The sequence below is a fragment of the Hylobates moloch genome, unplaced genomic scaffold, assembly GCF_009828535.3.
Source record: "Hylobates moloch isolate HMO894 unplaced genomic scaffold, HMol_V3 SCAFFOLD_6, whole genome shotgun sequence".
In the NCBI taxonomy this organism is placed as follows: domain Eukaryota; kingdom Metazoa; phylum Chordata; class Mammalia; order Primates; family Hylobatidae; genus Hylobates; species Hylobates moloch.
In genome coordinates, this window is record NW_026652281.1 from 105,194,753 (window position 1) to 105,213,038 (window position 18,286).

General features: G+C 39.6%; 1 protein-coding gene across 3 annotated transcripts in view; it reads left to right on the top strand.

Moving 5' to 3' along the window:
• Positions 1 to 518: 518 nt before the first annotated feature.
• The window catches only part of NFAT5 (nuclear factor of activated T cells 5), a 129,897-nt gene continuing 112,129 nt past the window's right edge, over positions 519 to 18,286 (top strand). For 2 of the 3 annotated variants that reach the window (XM_032157783.1, XM_032157784.2), the window contains exons 1-2: positions 519 to 927; positions 2,968 to 3,021. In XM_032157783.1, coding sequence (XP_032013674.1) covers positions 855 to 927; positions 2,968 to 3,021 — 127 coding nt within the window. In that variant the 5' untranslated portion in view covers positions 519 to 854. The remainder of the gene's footprint in view (positions 928 to 2,967; positions 3,022 to 18,286) is intronic. The other variant, XM_032157785.2, reaches the window with a different exon arrangement.

The following is an 18,286-nucleotide window of genomic DNA, read 5'->3' on the forward strand; positions in this document are numbered from 1 at the left end:
TTTTGGGATACGGTTTGCCATTTCCCAATTAAGAAATGGGTTTGACAGTCCCTTTGTAGACACTGCTATGCAAACCCCAAAGGGTTGGTGGCTGTCCAGGCGATGACACTCCGGTCCCCTGCGAGACCCCGGGCCAGCCAGGCCCGTCCGCCGCCGGTCTCCGGGGTCCGTCCCCGGCTCGCGCAGACCCCTCTCTTCTCCCGGCTCTGTCTCCTGCGCTCAGCTCGGCTCAGGGGCCGGCCGCCTTAGGCTCGCCGCCACCAGGTCGTTGCAAATACCTTTTCCCTCCCCGGGGCCCCAGCGCGCGGCCACCTCCCAGCCTCCCTCCCTCCCACCCTGGCAGCTGGGCCCTTTCCCAGCTCAGGAACAGCAGCCCGGGCCGCGGCGGCAGGAAGCGAGGCCCTTGTTGCTGCTGTTCCCTGGCGCGCCTCCCCGCCCTCTGGGGGCCGCCGCGGCTCTTCCGCTCTCCCGGGCACCCCCCTCCGCGCCTGCGCTGTGCCCCACGAGGGGCGGGGCTCAGATTCCTGTCAGCGGCGGCGGCGGTGGCGGCGACCGTCAGTTTTCGCTGAGGAGAAACACGAAACGGACCCTTTGCCTCTCCCCCTTCCCCTTTCCCGTCCTGAACCCCTCTCCTGGCCACCGAGAATCAGTCCCCGTGGAGTTCCCCCTCCACCTCGCCATCGTTTCCTCGGTCCTCGGCCCGGTGGAAGTCACTACCCTCGAGGAGGAGGCAGCGGCAGCCGCCCTCGCGTCGCCGCCCCCGGTTCGGTGCCCGCGGTCCCGGAGAGGAGGTGCCGCCGCCACCGCCGCTCCCCCCCTCCCGCTGCCCTCGGGCCGGGCTGGGTCGAGCTGCGATGCCCTCGGACTTCATCTCATTGCTCAGCGCGGACCTAGACCTGGAATCGCCCAAGTCCCTGTACTCGCGAGGTGAGTCAGGCTGGGGGGTGGGGCGTGGGGGCGGGGAGACAGGGCCTGGGGAGGCGAGGGGTCCCTGTCGAGGCCGGGGGCGGCTGAGCCGCGACCCCCATGGCTTCTCTGGCCGGAGCGGGCAGAGGCCGAAAGGGTCAGGGTGACGGTGGAGGGGGCGGGCGGAGCAGTCGCGGCCCCTCCCCCGCGGAGCCGCCGGCCGCTCGGGGCCCAGATTCCGTCGGCCCCCGGGGCTCTGCGGCACCAGTCGCTCCTAGCCGCTCTCAGCCCGTCCGGCCCCGCCAGGCTCCGCGAGCCGCCGGCCCCGGCCTCCCGGGCTCGGGGATGGCCCCAGACTGGGCCCCGCGCTGGGGCCACCGCGATCGGGGCGCCGCGTCTTCTCTTACCGGGACCCTCCTCCCCAGCAAAGTTGCCCCCAAGCGGGCGGCGTGGCCTGGAGCCGGTTCTGGGTGCAGGGTCACCATTTTCCTCCCTTTCCAGCTTGTTTGTGCGCCGTCGTTCCACCCCCTCTCCCTCCGGCCTAGTCCACTCCCTCCCCATGTTGGGACAGCCCCCCTCGACCAGGCGTTCTTCCTTTCCTCGTCATCTTCTTGTTGGAAAGGGCCCGAATTTTCTTTCTTTTTTTTTTTTTCTCTTCCCACCTCCGTGGCATTCTAATTACTTCTCCCTTCTCCTTTGCAAAGATAGGGGTGCCCTCTCTGGATTGGTTTTATTCCTCTCCTCTCCCAGGAGGACCAGCCCAGGCACAGACGCTGTCCTTTGAGAATTTTCTCTGCTTTTCCGTTCAAGGGCTGGTTGCAGGGAGGGAGCTCAGGACAGAGACTTTTCATTTAAGAACTCTTTTGGCCAAGGCCTGCAGGGGATTCCCAGCATCTGAAATATTAGCACTGGAGCTGATCCCTACTCAGGTGAAATTCCTATACTGGACACCACAAGAATGTGTCAGAACAGGTTCCCTGTGCAAGGGGCATCAAAACCAAAATATTCCCACTGCGCTCTTTACCGCTTTTTAAACCGCCGGGAGGGGGCAAAAGACATAACCGGGTTGTTAACTATTCATTTCACCGTATATAAAAAAAAAATGTAGGTGTTTCTTCTGCTTTTGGTTTGATGTATCCATCTGTTTGCTTATTCCACCCCCTCCAAAAAAGGGACTTCACCTTCATACTAGTGTATCTAAATTGTTTAAGTGAATCAGAGTGAGATGGTTTACTCTGAAAGGTACTGGACTTTACAGACTGACCATTAATTTTGTACACAGAGTCCTACTTAGCAACTGTAGCCACTGTCTGTTGCTCCAATGACTTTACTTGGCAGCCACCATCCTGTAGGATGTTTTTCGGGCAACATTACCTGAAGTACTTTAGAAATATTGTAGTTTTGAATGTCAAAAAAAAAAAAAAAGACATATCAAGAGATGATTCTTAGAGCAGGGCTAATGTGTTAGAATTGAGTGCTAAAAATAGCCAAGACATTAACACCATTTGGGGAGTAATCATCAGATAATTTTCCATGAAACATACACGTTATGAAAATCTAAGTTTAGCTTCGAGACAAACGTAGAGACAATTCAGCCTCTTTTGCCGGGAATATATTCACAAATATGGGCTTTAGCCCTTAAAAATACATTGCACTTGGCCGGGCTCGGTGGCTCATGCCTGTATTCCCAGTACTTTGGGAGGCCAAGGCGGTTGGATCACCTGAGGTCGGGAGTTCCAGACCAGCCTGACCAACTTGGAGAAACCCCGTCACCCCGTCACTACTAAAAATACAAAATTAGCCGGGCGTGGTGGTGCATGCCTGTAATCCCAGCTACTCGGGAGGCTGAGGCAGGAGAACCGCTTGAATCCAGGAGGCGGAGGTTGCGGTGAGCCGAGATCGCACCATTGCACTCCAGCCTGGGCAACAAGAACGAAACTCCATCTCAAAAAATATATATATATACACACACATTGCAGTTATATAAGAGATGTATGCTATCCTTGGCATTTTTTTCCTCATTCAGCATAAAAAGTACCTAATGCTTTTTGTGTTTTTCAGATTCTCTGAAGTTACACCCATCACAGAATTTTCATAGAGCTGGACTATTGGAAGGTCAGCAAAGTACCATTTTAAAGCAGATTGTGTTAGTATGCAAAGGCTTTCTCTGAAATGGAGTTTAAATGGGAAAGTATGAAACTTTGCAAACTCACACAATGTAGTTTTCTCCTAAAGAGTCTGATCCTTCTTTTAGAGCAGCTGAATGTTTCAATGGGTTTTGTTGCTGCGTTTGATGTGCTTGTTGGCTGTTCTATCTGCTTTGAGAAACATTGAAAAAAAAATCATTTTAAATTATGTGTTGAGTGTTCTACTTTAGAATTCCAGACCTTCATTTTAGCTTTTTATACACAAAATAGAATGTGAAAAGGCCCAAACATTAGCATGAATATAAAAGAGTGACACCAAACACATAATTAGTTTGAAAATTCAGAATTTAGAACATTTATATGCTGAGCATTTCAAAATGATAATGTTAATTATTTATTGCAAAAGCATTGATGCCATTATTATTGCATTATACTTAAGGGTAAGGAAAGCCAAGTAATAGCGATGATGATTGAGCTATGCTTAGAAGAAAGGGTTTTAGGAAGTTCTGGAAATGTTAATAGAGTCTGTAGATTAGTTTAAACAGCTTACACTTACTTTAGAAAACTTTTGGCTTTGTGTGTGCGTGTTTTAACATTTTAAGACATAAAATATTCTGTGTTTTTGTAGATTTTGAAGTGATTTCACATATATCATCTTTAAATCTTTATAATTCTGGAATTGGACAGCAAAGATACTAATTTCCCCATTGTAGAGAAGAGAAACTAAGGCTGAAATTAAGAAACCAAAAAAAAAAAAAAAGAAAGAAAAAAAAGACCCACAGTAGAAGAAATAATACTTTCTGTGTTTCAGTTAGTGCTCTTTATCCAAAGCCAAGCGGCCACCATGAAATACACATGTAACCAGTAACAAACATTTTAAAAAGGCCCTAAATATTTAAGTTTGACTTGAGAAGATTTTTGCCTCCCTTGGAGGTAGTCTGGGATAGTGGGGGGAGAGTGGGTTTTGTAGTTGAGCTTAAATTTGAATACCAACTTAGCTACTTATTAGTTCTGTGACTTTGGGCAAGTGATTTTACCTTTCTAAACTTTAATATTCTTCCTGTTAAAATGTAGCTGTCTCTTAAATTTAGTGAACCAATGTGTATTAAATTGCCTAGTATAGCGTCTAGCTTAATAAATGTTAGTTTTTTTCCTTTAGTATCAGCTAAATTTTTTAACAGTATAATTTAGAGCATATAAAATGTTCTCAAATAATTGGTTATATTTGTTTTGTGCATATAAGAAGCCCATAGATATATATTAGTATGAAAATCAAGTATTTTTAAAACTACAATTGAAATTTTTAGCAGTGTTTCTTAGTGAAGCAGATTTCTCGTTTTTATTCATATTCAATTTGTGACCGTGTTGTAGAGACATATTTGTCTGTACAAACCCATCTCATTTCCTGGGCAACAAACCATAGAGTGTCATAATCATAGAGATGATCAGGGAGGAGAAAGACATGAAGAAAAAAATGAATGTTAATTATTTAAACAAATATTTTTAGTGAGCTGATGGAAATACAGACAACCATTTAGCATGTTTATTTACATGTTTATGCCTAAATACTTTCGTTAATTTTTCATTTTAGTTAACAGGATTCTCATTTAAAGTAAGCCTACCCTTTTAGAAATCATATATAAAATATAAAATGTATAAGTATCAATTATGTCATATCCTTTAAAATTTTTTGAGACAGGGTGTCTTAAAAAAGTTGTTTGCTTCTGTAATGAAGTGTCTAATCTGTGCCACCTTGTTGCTATTTCTTTTTTATTATTGGCATTTTAAAGAATATATAAAAGTAGAGAGAATAAAATAACCCCCATGTACCCATCACCACAGTTTAACCATTATCTAATCTTGCTTCTTTTATCCCTTCTTCTCTCTCAAGCTGGATTATTTTAAAACAAATATCAAACATCGTGTCACTTCATACATAAGTATTTCTGTATTACAGTGACTTATTATATTAATTATTAATTAATATATCAATATAATTATTGTATTAATTTTAATTACTCTGTATAGTTTATGAACTATTTCTTGGAATATTCTAGTTTATTTCAGCAAAGTCTCTTGTGACTCTCCTGCCCTCTTTTCAAGATAGAGTGCTGCAGGAGGCTACTGCTTCTAGTATATAGTGTATCCTATAACCTGTGTTGAAATTGTAGGCCATGCTGCTAGATTGGAGTTCATATTGTTGCTCTGACATTTACTTGTATGGACTTAGCCTAATAATTTAATCTTTTTTGCTTCAATTTTCTCATCTTTAAATGGGAGCAATAATAGTGCCTCATCCTAGGTTTTTATGAAGATTATTTGAGGCAAATTCATATAAAGCATTTAATTTAGCACATACTAAGTGCTCAGTAAATGTTAGCTAAAGTTAAACAATTTTAAATAACTAAATGCTAGCTATAGAGTGCTTACTGTGTGCCAAGAACTTTACAAATAAGAACTCCTGAGGCGGGCAGATCACTTGAGGTCAGGAGTTTGAGACCAGCCTGGCTAACACAGTGAAACCCCATCTCTACTAAAAAAAAAAAAAAAAAGAAAAAAAAAAAAAATTAGCCAGTCATGATGGCACACACCTGTAATACCAACTACTCGGGATGCTGAGGCAGGAGAATCCCTTGAACCTGGGAGACGGAGGTTGTGGTGAGCCGAGATTACTCCGCTGAACTCCAGCCTGGGTGACAGTGAGACTCTGTCTCAAAAAAAAAAACAAACAAACAAACAAAATAAGAACTCAGTGAATTCTCCTGACTACCCTTTGAGATGGTTATTATTATCCCACTTTAGAGATGAGCAATTGAAGGCATAGGGAGCTTCAATAACTCACCCAGAGTCACAAGCTAGTAAATTGTAGATCCAGGATTCCAACCCAGGTGGTCTAACTTTAGCCTAGCCTCTTGACTACTGTGCTGTACTAACTCCCAATGGTATATACTATCAAGTTCTGTCTAGTAATATTTATGTATGTATGTTTTACTTCAGTAGTCTAGATTTTCATCTATTAATAGTATTTAAAAACTTGGCCCAGAGTGAGGGGAATTTAAGTAACTGATGTGATATAATTTGTTAATTTTTTTATAGAACGTATGTTTTCCAAATTTAAATTTTTTTTTTTTTTTTGGGAAACAAGGTTGGAAAACCTGCACTTGGGTATTATTATTATTATTATTTATTGTTATTATTTTTTTGAGATGGAGTCTTCGTTCTGTCGCCCAGGTTGGAGTGCAGTGGCATGATCTCAACTCACTGAAAGCTCCACCTCCCAGGTTAACACCATTCTCCTGCCTCAGCCTCCTGAGTAGCTGGGACTACAGGCGACTGCCACCATGCCCGGCTAATTTTTTTTGTATTTTTTAGTAGAGACAGGGTTTCACCGTGTTAGCCAGGATGGTCTCGATCTCCTGACCTCGTGATCCGCCCGCCTCGGCCTCCCACAGTGCTGGGATTACAGGCGTGAGCCACCGTGCCCGGCCTGCACTTGGGTATTATTAAACTTTAGAAGTAGATTCAAAATGCCTACTATTCAACTGAGTTTGCATTTAACCTTCCTATCAAAACAGTGCTAGTCTTTCTTGCAACCACTTTTTAAATTTAATGCGATGATTGCCTGACAATGGGAACAGGGTCCTGGCTAATTAATTAATGTTATAATACATGGCCCTTAAATGATGTTTCTGGTAACCCCATAATTAACATGTGACACTCTTAATAAAATAAGTAAATAAAAATTATGCTGTTACAATTATATTCAAAGTAACTTGTATTACAAAAATCCTGAACAAAAGTATACATCACAGATTTTTTATTTTTCAATTCTATTTTTGTATTTTCCTTCTTTAAAGAACATGGTTTATATATATTTTTAAAATAAAATGGTTTGCCATTAATAAGTTCAAATTCGAAGGCTAGGGTTCCTTTTTGAAGTGCCTGGGGAAAAAATTCAGCTGCAGAGAAAAGGCACCATTTGTTATACATTCTATAATGAAAACTATTCATTTTGGCAAATGAAAAACTAAGATAGAAATGAAACTGAATGAATCATTCTAGAAATAGAGAAATATAAGATTATAGAAAAATTATAGATAAAACAGGAAAATAAGAATATAAACAAATTGGAAAAATAGATAAATATAAACAATAGATTGAACAATTTTAATGATTTTAAAAGCATGGAGTTAAGAGATTATATGATATATCAAACGAAAGAACTGGTTAAATAAGAGCTAAATGCTGATCTGATACAATCTTTGTTATTTATTTATTTATTTATTTATTTATTTATTTATTTATTTATTTTTGATACAGAGTCTCACTCTGTCGCCAGGCTGGAGTGCAGTGGCAGGATCTCAGCTCACTGCAACCTCCGCCTCCCGGGTTTAAGTGATTCTCCTGCCTCAGCCTCCTAAGTAGCTGGGACTACAGGCGCATGCCACCACACCCAGCTAATTTTCATATTTTTAGTAGAGACAGGGTTTCACCATATTGGCCAGGATGGTCTCGATCCCTTGACCTCATGATCCACCCTCCATGGCTTCCCAAAGTGCTAGGATTATGGGCATGTGCCACCGCATCCGGTCACAATCTTTGTTTAAATTAAACATATAAGACCAGAAGATTTTTAAAAGAAAATGTAAAATATGATAATGAGTTAAGAGAAAATAAACTATGATTTTTTTTTTAACTGCTGCTAATCTATTTGATATGGTACCATCCAGAATTATACCTTATAGTGCAAAAATGGAAAATCCTAAACATAATAGCAATGTTTTATTGACTTTATAGAATATTTCTGAATTGTATTTCTTCCTAGGGCCCTTGTTATATCATAGTTAGATAATAAATGCCTATAATATTTTATGTACAAAGATACCTTTTTGGAAAGGATTTTTTGAAAACATTTAACATGAAAAATAATCTGTTGAATTCTTTTCTTGTTTAGTATCTCATAATCTTTGTGGATCCATGTCTAGTAAACTAAAAGTATTATGGAAATAATGAAGTTCAAACATGTCAAAAGTCATACCTAGTTCATCCCAGCTTCTTGTCTTTAGATCCATCTCTTTCTGAAACATCTGTTTTTGTGTCCCTTCCTAAACTCTGCTTTCGTTATTTTCACTCAATACTGGAATTCTATTGCTTATTTAACATAAAAGGATATAAATTCATATTCTAATCCAGTGGTTCTTGGCCTGATTTTAATTTACTCTTGACTCTAGTTATTCCAGGAGTCCCCTAAAATTTCAAAGTGGTAGTACAGAAAAACATTTCCCAGTGTGATTAGTATTATATATAAAAAACAGCCACTTTTTTTTTTTTTTTGAGATAGAGTTTCACTCTTGTTGCCCAGGCCGGAGTGCAATGGTGCAATCTCAGCTTACCGCAACCTCCACCTCCAGGTTCAAGTGATTCCCCTGCCTCAGCCTCCCACGTAGCTGGGATTACAAGTGTGCACCACCACACCTGGCTAATATTGTATTTTTGTTAGAGATAGGGTTTCTCCATATTGGTCAGGCTGGTCTCAAACTCGCGACCTCAGGTGATCCACCTGCCTCGGCCCCCCAAAGTGCTGGGATTACAGGTGTGAGCCACTGCACCCGGCCAAAACAGCCACTTTTTATATGAAAAAGTTGACTCCTCAGATTATATTTTATATTAAGAGTAACAGGTAACTAGAAAAAAATAAAGATCAAATTAATCAGAGAGATCAGTTAGACCTGATTATTCAGTGGCATAGGATATAGACCTGTTAACTTTAGAGAGGTAAAAGACATTTTTCCATAGAAATGTTGCTTATTAATTTATATTATTGTCTTTTCTTGCTGTTGCTAAGATTTTATTTCAAGTTACGCAAAGAAGGTTCCTGTGTCTTCTGTTTGCTTTTGTGTTAATAAAAGTCAAGGTTAAATAAACTAACAGAGTATAAAACCAATGATAATTATGTACTTGAGTGAAAAGGTAGAGATTTCCTTTATGAGTTAACTACAGATAATGGATCTAGCTTTCAGAATAAATAAACTTGATGTTGTAATAAAGGATATATATATTTAATGATTTGAACTAAACATTTGTTACATGAGAGTTCAGTTACTTTTATTTGTTCTTAATAACTTTTGAAAAATATATACTTTTCTCTTTTTTATTTTTTTGGTTTTTGAAATGGGGTCATGCTCTGTTGCCCAGGCTGGAGTGCAGTGGCACAATTTTGGCTTATTGCAACCTCTGCCACCCAGGTTCAAGCAATTCTCCCACCAGAGCCTCCCAAGTAGCTGGGATTACAGGCACGCACCACCATGTCCAGCTAATTTTTTGTATTTTTTTTAGTAGAGATAGGGTTTCACCATGTTGTCCAGGATGGTCTCGAACTCCGGAGCTCGGGTGATCTACCTGCCTCAGCCTCCCAAAGTGCTGGGATTACAGGCATGAGCCACCGTGCCCGGCCCATTCTCTTTTATTTTTAATATTTATGTGGTAAATAGGTGATGATCATTATTGCTTCCCACCCATGAATGTTTATCACTTCTTTTTCATTCCGGAAACACTGTGATTAGTCTTTTACTGAATTCGGTATTTAGTTTTGAAGATGAGAGAAGAACAGAAAAGTTTCTAATAGTGAGCTAAGTTGTTGATTATGCTTATTTATTTATTTATTTATTTATTTATTTAGAGACAGAGTCTCTCTGTCGCTTAGGCTAGAGTGCAGTGGTGCGATCTTGGCTCACTGCAACCTCTGTCTATTGGGTTCAAGCAATTCTCCTGCCTAAGCCTCCTGAGTAGCTGGGGCTACAGGTGCACACCACCATGCCCAGCTAATTTTTGTGTTTTTAGTAGAGACAGGGTTTCACCTTACTGGTCAGGCTGGTCTTGAACTCCTGACCTCAGGTGATCTGCCCGAGTCAGCCTCCCAAAGTGCTGGGATTATAGGTGTGAGCCACTGGGCCTGGCTGATTATGCTTATCTTTATTAAATTAGTTTTACAGGAGGCGGAGGTGGGAGGATCATCTGAGCCCAGGAAGTCAAGGCTGCAGTAAGCCTGCATGATCATGGGATCGTGCCACTGCATTCCAGCCTGGGCAAGAGAGCAAGACCCTGTCTTAAAAAATAATAATAATAAAATAAATAAATAAATAAAGCAAGAGAAGAAAAAAATTAGTTTTAATAAAAAAACTGTACCTGAAGCAATCTTTGTAGGACATGCTAGTCAAAAGAATAAATTTAGTGTTAGTAATAATTGAAAACCTTTTTTGAGCAATTTATATGTCAAGCAGTTTATGTTTAACAGCATTTTACATATATTTTTCACATTTAATTCTTAGAAAAATCCTGCGATGTAGTACCAGTATCCCTGTTTCATAAATGAGCAAACTGAGGTACAGAGGGATCCACTAATTTTCCCAAGGACACATATCTCATGGATGAGGCTGGAATTTGAACTTCACCAGTTTTACCCCAGAACTGTGAGATTATACTGACTGTCTTACAGTCAGTAAGAACATTTGAGGCTGGGCGCGGTGGCTCACGGCTGTAATCCCAGCACTTTGGGAGGCCAAGGCGGGCAGACCACAAGGTCAGGAGATCGAGATCATCCTGGCCAACACGGTGAAACCCTGTCTCTACTAAAAAAATACAAAAAAATTAGCCGGGTGTGGTGGGCAGGCACCTGTAGTCCCCTGAGGCAGGAGAATGGCCCGAACCCAGGAGGCGGAGCTTGCAGGGAGCCGAGATGGCGCCTCTGCACTCCAGCCTGGGCGACAGAGTGAGACTCCATCTCAAAAAAAAAAAAAAAAAAAAAAGAACGTTCGAAATTGGCATTTATACTTATACTTGGGCCCTAATAAGATTACACCGTTGTCCAGGGTATAAAAAGAATAGTTTGTGTAGGATTCTTTAGCTAAGCAGCTTCCATAAAGTAATGAGACAAATTTTATAAGCTACATACAAAAATTCATAAAAAATATGATTATGACCCTTTTGGGGAAGATTTTAATACTCAAAACTAGCAAATCATTGCCTGGCTTTGGTGAGTGTCTTTAACATTTAGATGAAGTGATGGCTGATCAAAACACCTATGTTGGCCTAGCTCAGTGGCTTACACCTGTAATCCCAGCACTTTGGGAGGCTGAGGTGGGTGGATCACTTGAACTCAGGAGTTCGAGATCAGCCTGGGCAACGTAGCGATTTTTTCTACAAAAATTAGCCAGGGATGGTGTTACGCACCTGTAGTCCCAGCTACTTGGGAGGCAGGCTGAGGTGAGAGGATCACATGAGCCCAGGAGGTCAAGAAACACCTCTGTCCTGGCTGGTGATGGGACTCAGAAGTGAAAAGTAGGAGAAGGCTAAGCAGAATCCACCACCTAAGGATAATTACTTTAGAAATGAAGGTGCCATGGGGCTCTTGGTTTCTTTGGCAGTAGTTTTAGGGAAGCTGGATGCCATTGTTCCCTATTTCTGCTAGTATGTTTCAGAGACAAAGTAAATTCAAGAAGAGATGAGCAACAGAAGAAATAGTACTAATGTGAGCTATGTGAATAGTGGTATTTTGCATAGAGCCTTTATTAATTTACTTTGGTTCTTTCTGCTTTGTCTTTTTTAATCTGCCCCTTTCACCCCATGTATCCATTTTCTTACAATAGTCTATACATTTTGTTGTTCTGCTATGGCATCTTGTATCCTTTCTCTATTTCCCTTCTTCTGAAAAGCAAACGTCTATAAAGGAGGTTTGCTATTGTAAATTGTAGTTTAGAAGTTAACCCTCACCCTGTAATTTAGTCTCTTCTAATAAGCTATAAGCAACATGGGCCAGAACCTATGTGTAAATTCATCTTGAGTGAATGAATAAACAGCACTATTATGACTAAGTAATCTATACTTGCACATATACATGAAAAATACATGGTTGGCTATATTATGGAATAATATAGGAATCTATAAAAGAACAAAAAATTTAATACCTTTATACCCAGTTTTAAAAATACTGTGTTCCCTTTTAGAAGGTTGTGCTTGAACGACAACAAAAACGTAAAGAGTACGTACTGTATAGACCCATTTATGTGAAATTCTTTAAAAGACAAACCTATGGTAAGAAAAAGCAGATCAGTAGTTGCCTGGGGCTGGAGTGGGCAGGATTAACTACAAAGGACCAAAAGTAGCTTTACCGAATGATTGAAATGTTCTCTGTCTTGACCATGTGGTTATACAAACATACATACTTTTAAAAAAAACTCATGGAACATTTAAAATGAGTGTATTTCTATACTTCTATAAAGGACATGGGTTATACATATTCTGCCAGTGCACTCCAGCCTGGGCAACAGAAGAAATAGTATTAATGTAAGCTATATGAATAGTGATATTTTGCTATTTTGGGAAGCTGAGGTGGGAGGATCACTTGAACCCAGGAGGTAGAGGATGCAGTGAGCAGAGATGGTGCCACTGCCCTCCAGCCTGGGTGACAGTGAAACCCTGTCTCAAAAAAAAAAATTTTTTTTTTTTACCTGTACTGAACATGTACAGACTTCTTTTTCTTGTTGTTATTCCCTAAATGATGCAGTGTAACAGCTGTTTATGTAGCACTTACATTGTATTAGGTATAAGTAATCTAGAGATGATTTAAAGTATATAGGAGGATGTGCATAGGTTATATGCAAATACAAAGCCATTTTATATTAGGGACTTGAGCATCCGGAAATTTTGCGGGAAGTCCTGCAACCCATCTCCAACAGATACCAAGGGACGACTGTACTCTGATATATAGTTTCTATAGTTAAGCATAAAGGTGAAAACAGAATATGAGTTTTTAGTCCCTTACAAGTGAGTACTATCTTGTGCTTAACTATGTATCATAAATACTAATTTTGAGTAAAATTCAGATGTGCCCATAATCATATATATACTGTATTCTGAAAGCTAGTTTGAGACATTAGGCATTAAAATGCTTTTATTAGCAATGCAATAGAACACTTAAAATTTGTTGGTAGAAGACTGATTATATAACTCAAATTATTTGTTGCATTAAAGTTTTCATTACAGTCATCTAAGTCAATAAAACACGTGTTTAAGTGTGTCTTATGGCAGTGACCATAAGCCAAACATAGACTTAAGCCAACAAATAGCTATCCTTTACAATGGAGTTGTGAATTTGTTAATGTTTTTCTTTTCTCCAGTTTATAAGTAGCAACTTGTTGGATTATCATTCTGAAACACTGAAACAAAGATTTGACTTGAAAAAAAATACTGCAGTAAAATGGAATGAATAATTAATTTTCCCAAATGTCAATATTCAACTTATAAACACCTTGATAATTGACATTTGTAAGAACTTTAGAAACACTGTAAAAGTTTCATCTGAATAATATTTTTTTTTTTTTTTTGAGACGGAGTCTGGCTCTGTCACCCAGGCTGGAGTGCAGTGGCGCAATCTCGGCTCACTGCAAGCTCCGCCTCCCAGGCTCAAGTGATTCTCCTGCTTCAGCCTCCCAAGTAGCTGGGACTACAGGCCTGCGCCACCACACCTGGCTAACTTTTTATATTTTTAGTAGAGACGGGGTTTCACCATATTGGCCGGGCTGGTCTGGAACTCCTGACCTTGTGATCCGCCTGTCTCAGCCTCCCAAAGTACTGGGATTGCAGGCGCGAGCCACTGTGCCTGGCCATAAGTTTTAATAAAATTATACTGTGAACTCCAAGACATTTTTCCTGTTCTTTTTTGTGTCTGTTATTAAATTATATTCTCTAGAATATTGGGCTAACGTAGGGTGAATGGATGAGAAAATAAACACAGATGTAATTTTGTAATTATTTTTAAAGAACTTTTCATTTTCTTAGTTAATTTTTGCCTATAATATTGGGTACAGGATGAGAATTTATATGTAATATTTGAATTATAGATGCTTTGGATAAAATGACTACTTCATTCCTTAAAAAACTGATTACTGCTTTTTTTAAAAAAACTAGGTAATTAAGTAGTTGAAAGAATGTCATTAAATTAACTAAATTACCACTGTATTATAGTAAATACAAATAACATGCTTACAGTGTAAACTATGGTAAATAAAAACTAAAAAAACACTTCCTTGAAAGTATTTTTTAACCAAACTTCACAAGGATGGATAGAATTAACACTATAAATTCTGCACAGAAAAAAAATAGTGCATACTAAATTGAGAACAGATGCACAGAAGTGCCATTTTTAGAAATTAAAAATGGTAAAGATGATAATAGGCAGATCAAAAGTCCCACATATTTATCAGGGTTATAAATAAAAACCCAGTTCAAAAACATGCATTACTAACTGGCTGTGTGATTTTTAGGCAAGTTACTGAACCTTTCTGTGACTGTTTGTTCTTGTAAAATAGGAATAATAGATTTATAGAACTGTAACAAGGATTAGATGAGTTAATATTTCTAAACCATTTGGCATAGTGCTTGACACATAGTAAGTGCTATATGAGTGCTTCTTAAATAAGCAAAATAAAAGTATGTATCCAGAGGAAAATTACTTGGCAAACATACTTAGAATGTAGCAAGAAACCAGGATTTTATTAGCATAAGCTTCAGAACAACTCAAGTGTTGCTAAACTTACATTACATTACATATTAATGTAATAATAAGTATTTTAATGTAATATGTATTTTAATATGTAATTACATATTAAATATGTATGTATTACTTTTAATATGTAATGTAACTGTATTATATATTAAAAGTTTAGGGCTGGGCATGGTGGCTCCAGCCTGTAATCCCAGCACTTTGGGAGGCCAAGGTGGGTGGATCACCTGAGGTCAGGAGTTCAAGACCAGCCTGGGCAATACAGTGAAACTGCGTCTCTACTAAAAAATACAAAAAAATTAACCGGGCTTGGTGGCGTGTGCCTGTAGTCCCAGCTACTCAGGAGGCTGAGACAGGAGAAATGCTTGAACCCAGGAGGTGGAGGTTGCGGTGAGCCAAGATCTTGCCAGTGCACTCTAGCCTGGGCGACAAGAGCGAAACTAAAAAAAAAAAAAAAAAGTTTAGGCATGTATAGCACTGTGTTGCACAGGGTTTATCTTCCTAAAATACAAATCCAAACTGATCACTTGCTTAAATAATCCTTTAGTAGTATCCACGGGCTTTAGGATGAAATCCAAATTCTTTTTTCAAATTCTTTTTTTTTTTTTTTTGAGACGGAGTCTCGCTCTGTCACCCAGGGTGGAGCGCAGTGGCATGATCTCGGCTCACTGCAAGCTCTGCCTCCCGGGTTCATGCCATTCTCCTGCCTCAGCCTCCCGAGTAGCTGGGACTACAGGCGCCCACCACCACGCCTGGCTAATTTTCTGTGTTTTTAGTAGAGACAAGGTTTCACCGTGTTAGCCAGGATGGTCTGGATCTCCTGACCTCTTGATCCGCCCACCTTGGCCTCCCGAAGAGCTGGGATTACAGGCCTGAGCTGCTGCGCCCGGCCGAAATCCAAATTCTTAAAACCTGGGTCCTCATTATATTTCTTAAAAAAATTGAGAAAAAATTCAGTTAACAAAGTTCATTTTGTTTGTTTGTTTTGTTTTTGAGACAAGGTCTCACTCTGTCACCTAGGCTGAAATGCAGTGGTGCGATCCTGGCTCACTGCAACCTCCACCTCCCAGGTTCAAGTGATTCTCATGCCTCACCACCTGAGTAGCTGGGACTACAGGAGTGTGCCACCACACCAGGCTAATTTTTTGTATTTTTAGTAGAGGTGGGGTTTCGTTATGTTGACCAGGGTGGTCTCAAACTCCCAATCTCAAGTGATCCGCCTGCCTGTAATCCCTCCCAAAGTGCTGGGATTACAGGCATGAGCTACCGCGCCCAGCTAAAGTTTCTCATTTAACCATTTTAAAGTGTGCAATTCAGTGGTTTTTAGTATATTCAAATGTAGTGCAACCATCATCATTATCACATTCTAGAACATTTTTATCATCCCCACCAAAGAAATCTCTTACCCATTAAGTAGTCATTCTCCATTTGCCTCTTCCCTCAGGTCCTGGCAACCGTTTGTTAACTTTCTGCCTCTATGGATTTACCTGATTCTAGACATTTCATGTAAAAGGAATCCTACAACATGTGGTCCTTAGTGACTGGCTTGTTTGACTTAGCATGATATTTTCAAGTTCATCCATGTTGTAGTATGCATCAGTAATTCATTCCTTTTTTATTGCAGAATAGTATTCCATTTTATGGATATACCACATTTTGTTTATCTGTTCATTAGTTGATGGATATTTGTGTCATTTCCACATTTTGACTGTCATGAACAATGCTGCTGTGAACATTCGTGTACAAGTTTTTGTATAGACAGAGGCTTTCATTTCTCTTGGGTCTGTCTATACATAGGAGTGGAATTATTGGGTCATATGGTAACTCTATATTTAAGTTTTTAAGAAACTGCCAAACTGCTTTCCGTGATGGCTGCACCATTTTTTCATTTTTACCAGCAGTGTATGAGGGTTCTGATTTTTTCACTTTTTTTTGCCAGTACCTATCTGTCTTTTTAATAAAGCCATCCTAGTGGGTATGAATTGGTATTTCTTGTGATTTTGAGTAAATTTCTCTGATGACTAATGATATTGAGCATCCTTTCATGTGATTACTAGACAGTAGTATTAATATATCTTTGGAGAAATGCCTATTCAAGGCTTTTGTGAACTTTTTATGATGAAAAAATCTTAAAAATTATATATTTATCATGTACAACATGTTTTGAAATATGTATACATTGGCTAATTTGAGCTTATTAATATATGCATTTACTTTTTTGGTGAGAACACTTAAAATCTATTTTCTTAGTGATTTTCAAGAATGTAATACATTGTTATTAATTTTTCTCGCTTTAAAATTGGGTTATTAGGCCGGGTGGGCGCAGTGGCTCATGCCTGTAATCCTAGCACTTTGCGAGGCTGAGGAGGGCAGATCATTTGAGGTCAGGAGTTCAAGACCAGGCTGGGCAACATGGTGAAACCCCGTCTCTACTAAAAATACAAAAATTAGCCGGGTGTGGTGGTGCATGCCTGTAATCCCAGCTGCTCAGGAGGCTGAGGCAGGAGAATTGTTTGAACCTGGGAGGGGGATGTTGCAGTGAGTTGAGATCGTGCACCTGTACTCCAGCCTGAGCAACAGAGTGAGACTCTGTCTCAAATAAATAAAATAAAATAAAATTGGGTTGTCGTCTTATTCTTGAATTGTAAGAGTTCTTTATATATCCTGGATATAAGTCTCTTATCAGATACTTGATTTGCAAAAACTTTCTCCCATTCTGTGGGTTGGCTTCACATTCTTGGTAGCGTCATTTGATGCACAAATAATTTTGATAAAAGCCAATTTATTTTTTCTTTGTTGCTCATGCTTTGGTGTCATATTTTAAAAACTATTGCCTAGCCCAGGGTCACAGAGGTATACCTATGTTTTTTCTAAGAACTTTAGAATCTTAGTCTTACATTTAGGTATTTGATCCATTTTGAGCTAAATTTGTATATTGTGTGAGGTAAGAGCCTAACAGCTTCATTGTTTTGCATGTGCATATCTAGTTGCCTGAGCCCTATTTGTTGAAAAGACTTGTTTCCCCATTGAATGGTCTGGGCACTCTTGTCAAAAATTAATTGGGCATAGATGTATGGCTTGTTTTTGTTTTTTTCTTCTGGAGTCTCAGTTCTATTCCATTTATCTCTATGTCTATCCTGCATCAATACCATATTGTCTTAATTACTGTAGCTTTGTAGAAGTTTTGAAATTAGGAAGCGTGAGCCTTCCAACTTTTTTTCTTCTTTTATAGGATTGTTTTGGCTATTTAATGTCTCTTGAATTTTTATGTAAATTTTGGGAACAGCTTCTCAATTTCTGCAAATAAGTCAGCTGTGATTTTAATAAGAATTCTGTTGAATCTGTAGGCTAATCTGAGGAGTATTACCATCTTAATAATATTAAATATTTTTGTCCATGAACATGGGATGTCTTTTTATGTTTTTTTAGATCTTTATTTCAACGATTATTTTAAAAATTTATAAGTATTCCATTCTTTTTTAATCATTGTTTTTTAAGTGTTAATAAAATTATGGAAATAATTTGAAGAAAGGTTTGTCAAAATTTAGGAAAGCCCTTGTATTTATAATTTTCTGTTTTTAAGAGATGGGGTCTCATTCTGTCATCCTGGCTGCTGGAGTGCAGTGGCATAAGCATGAATCACTATAGTCTTGAACTCCTGGGCTAAAGCAAT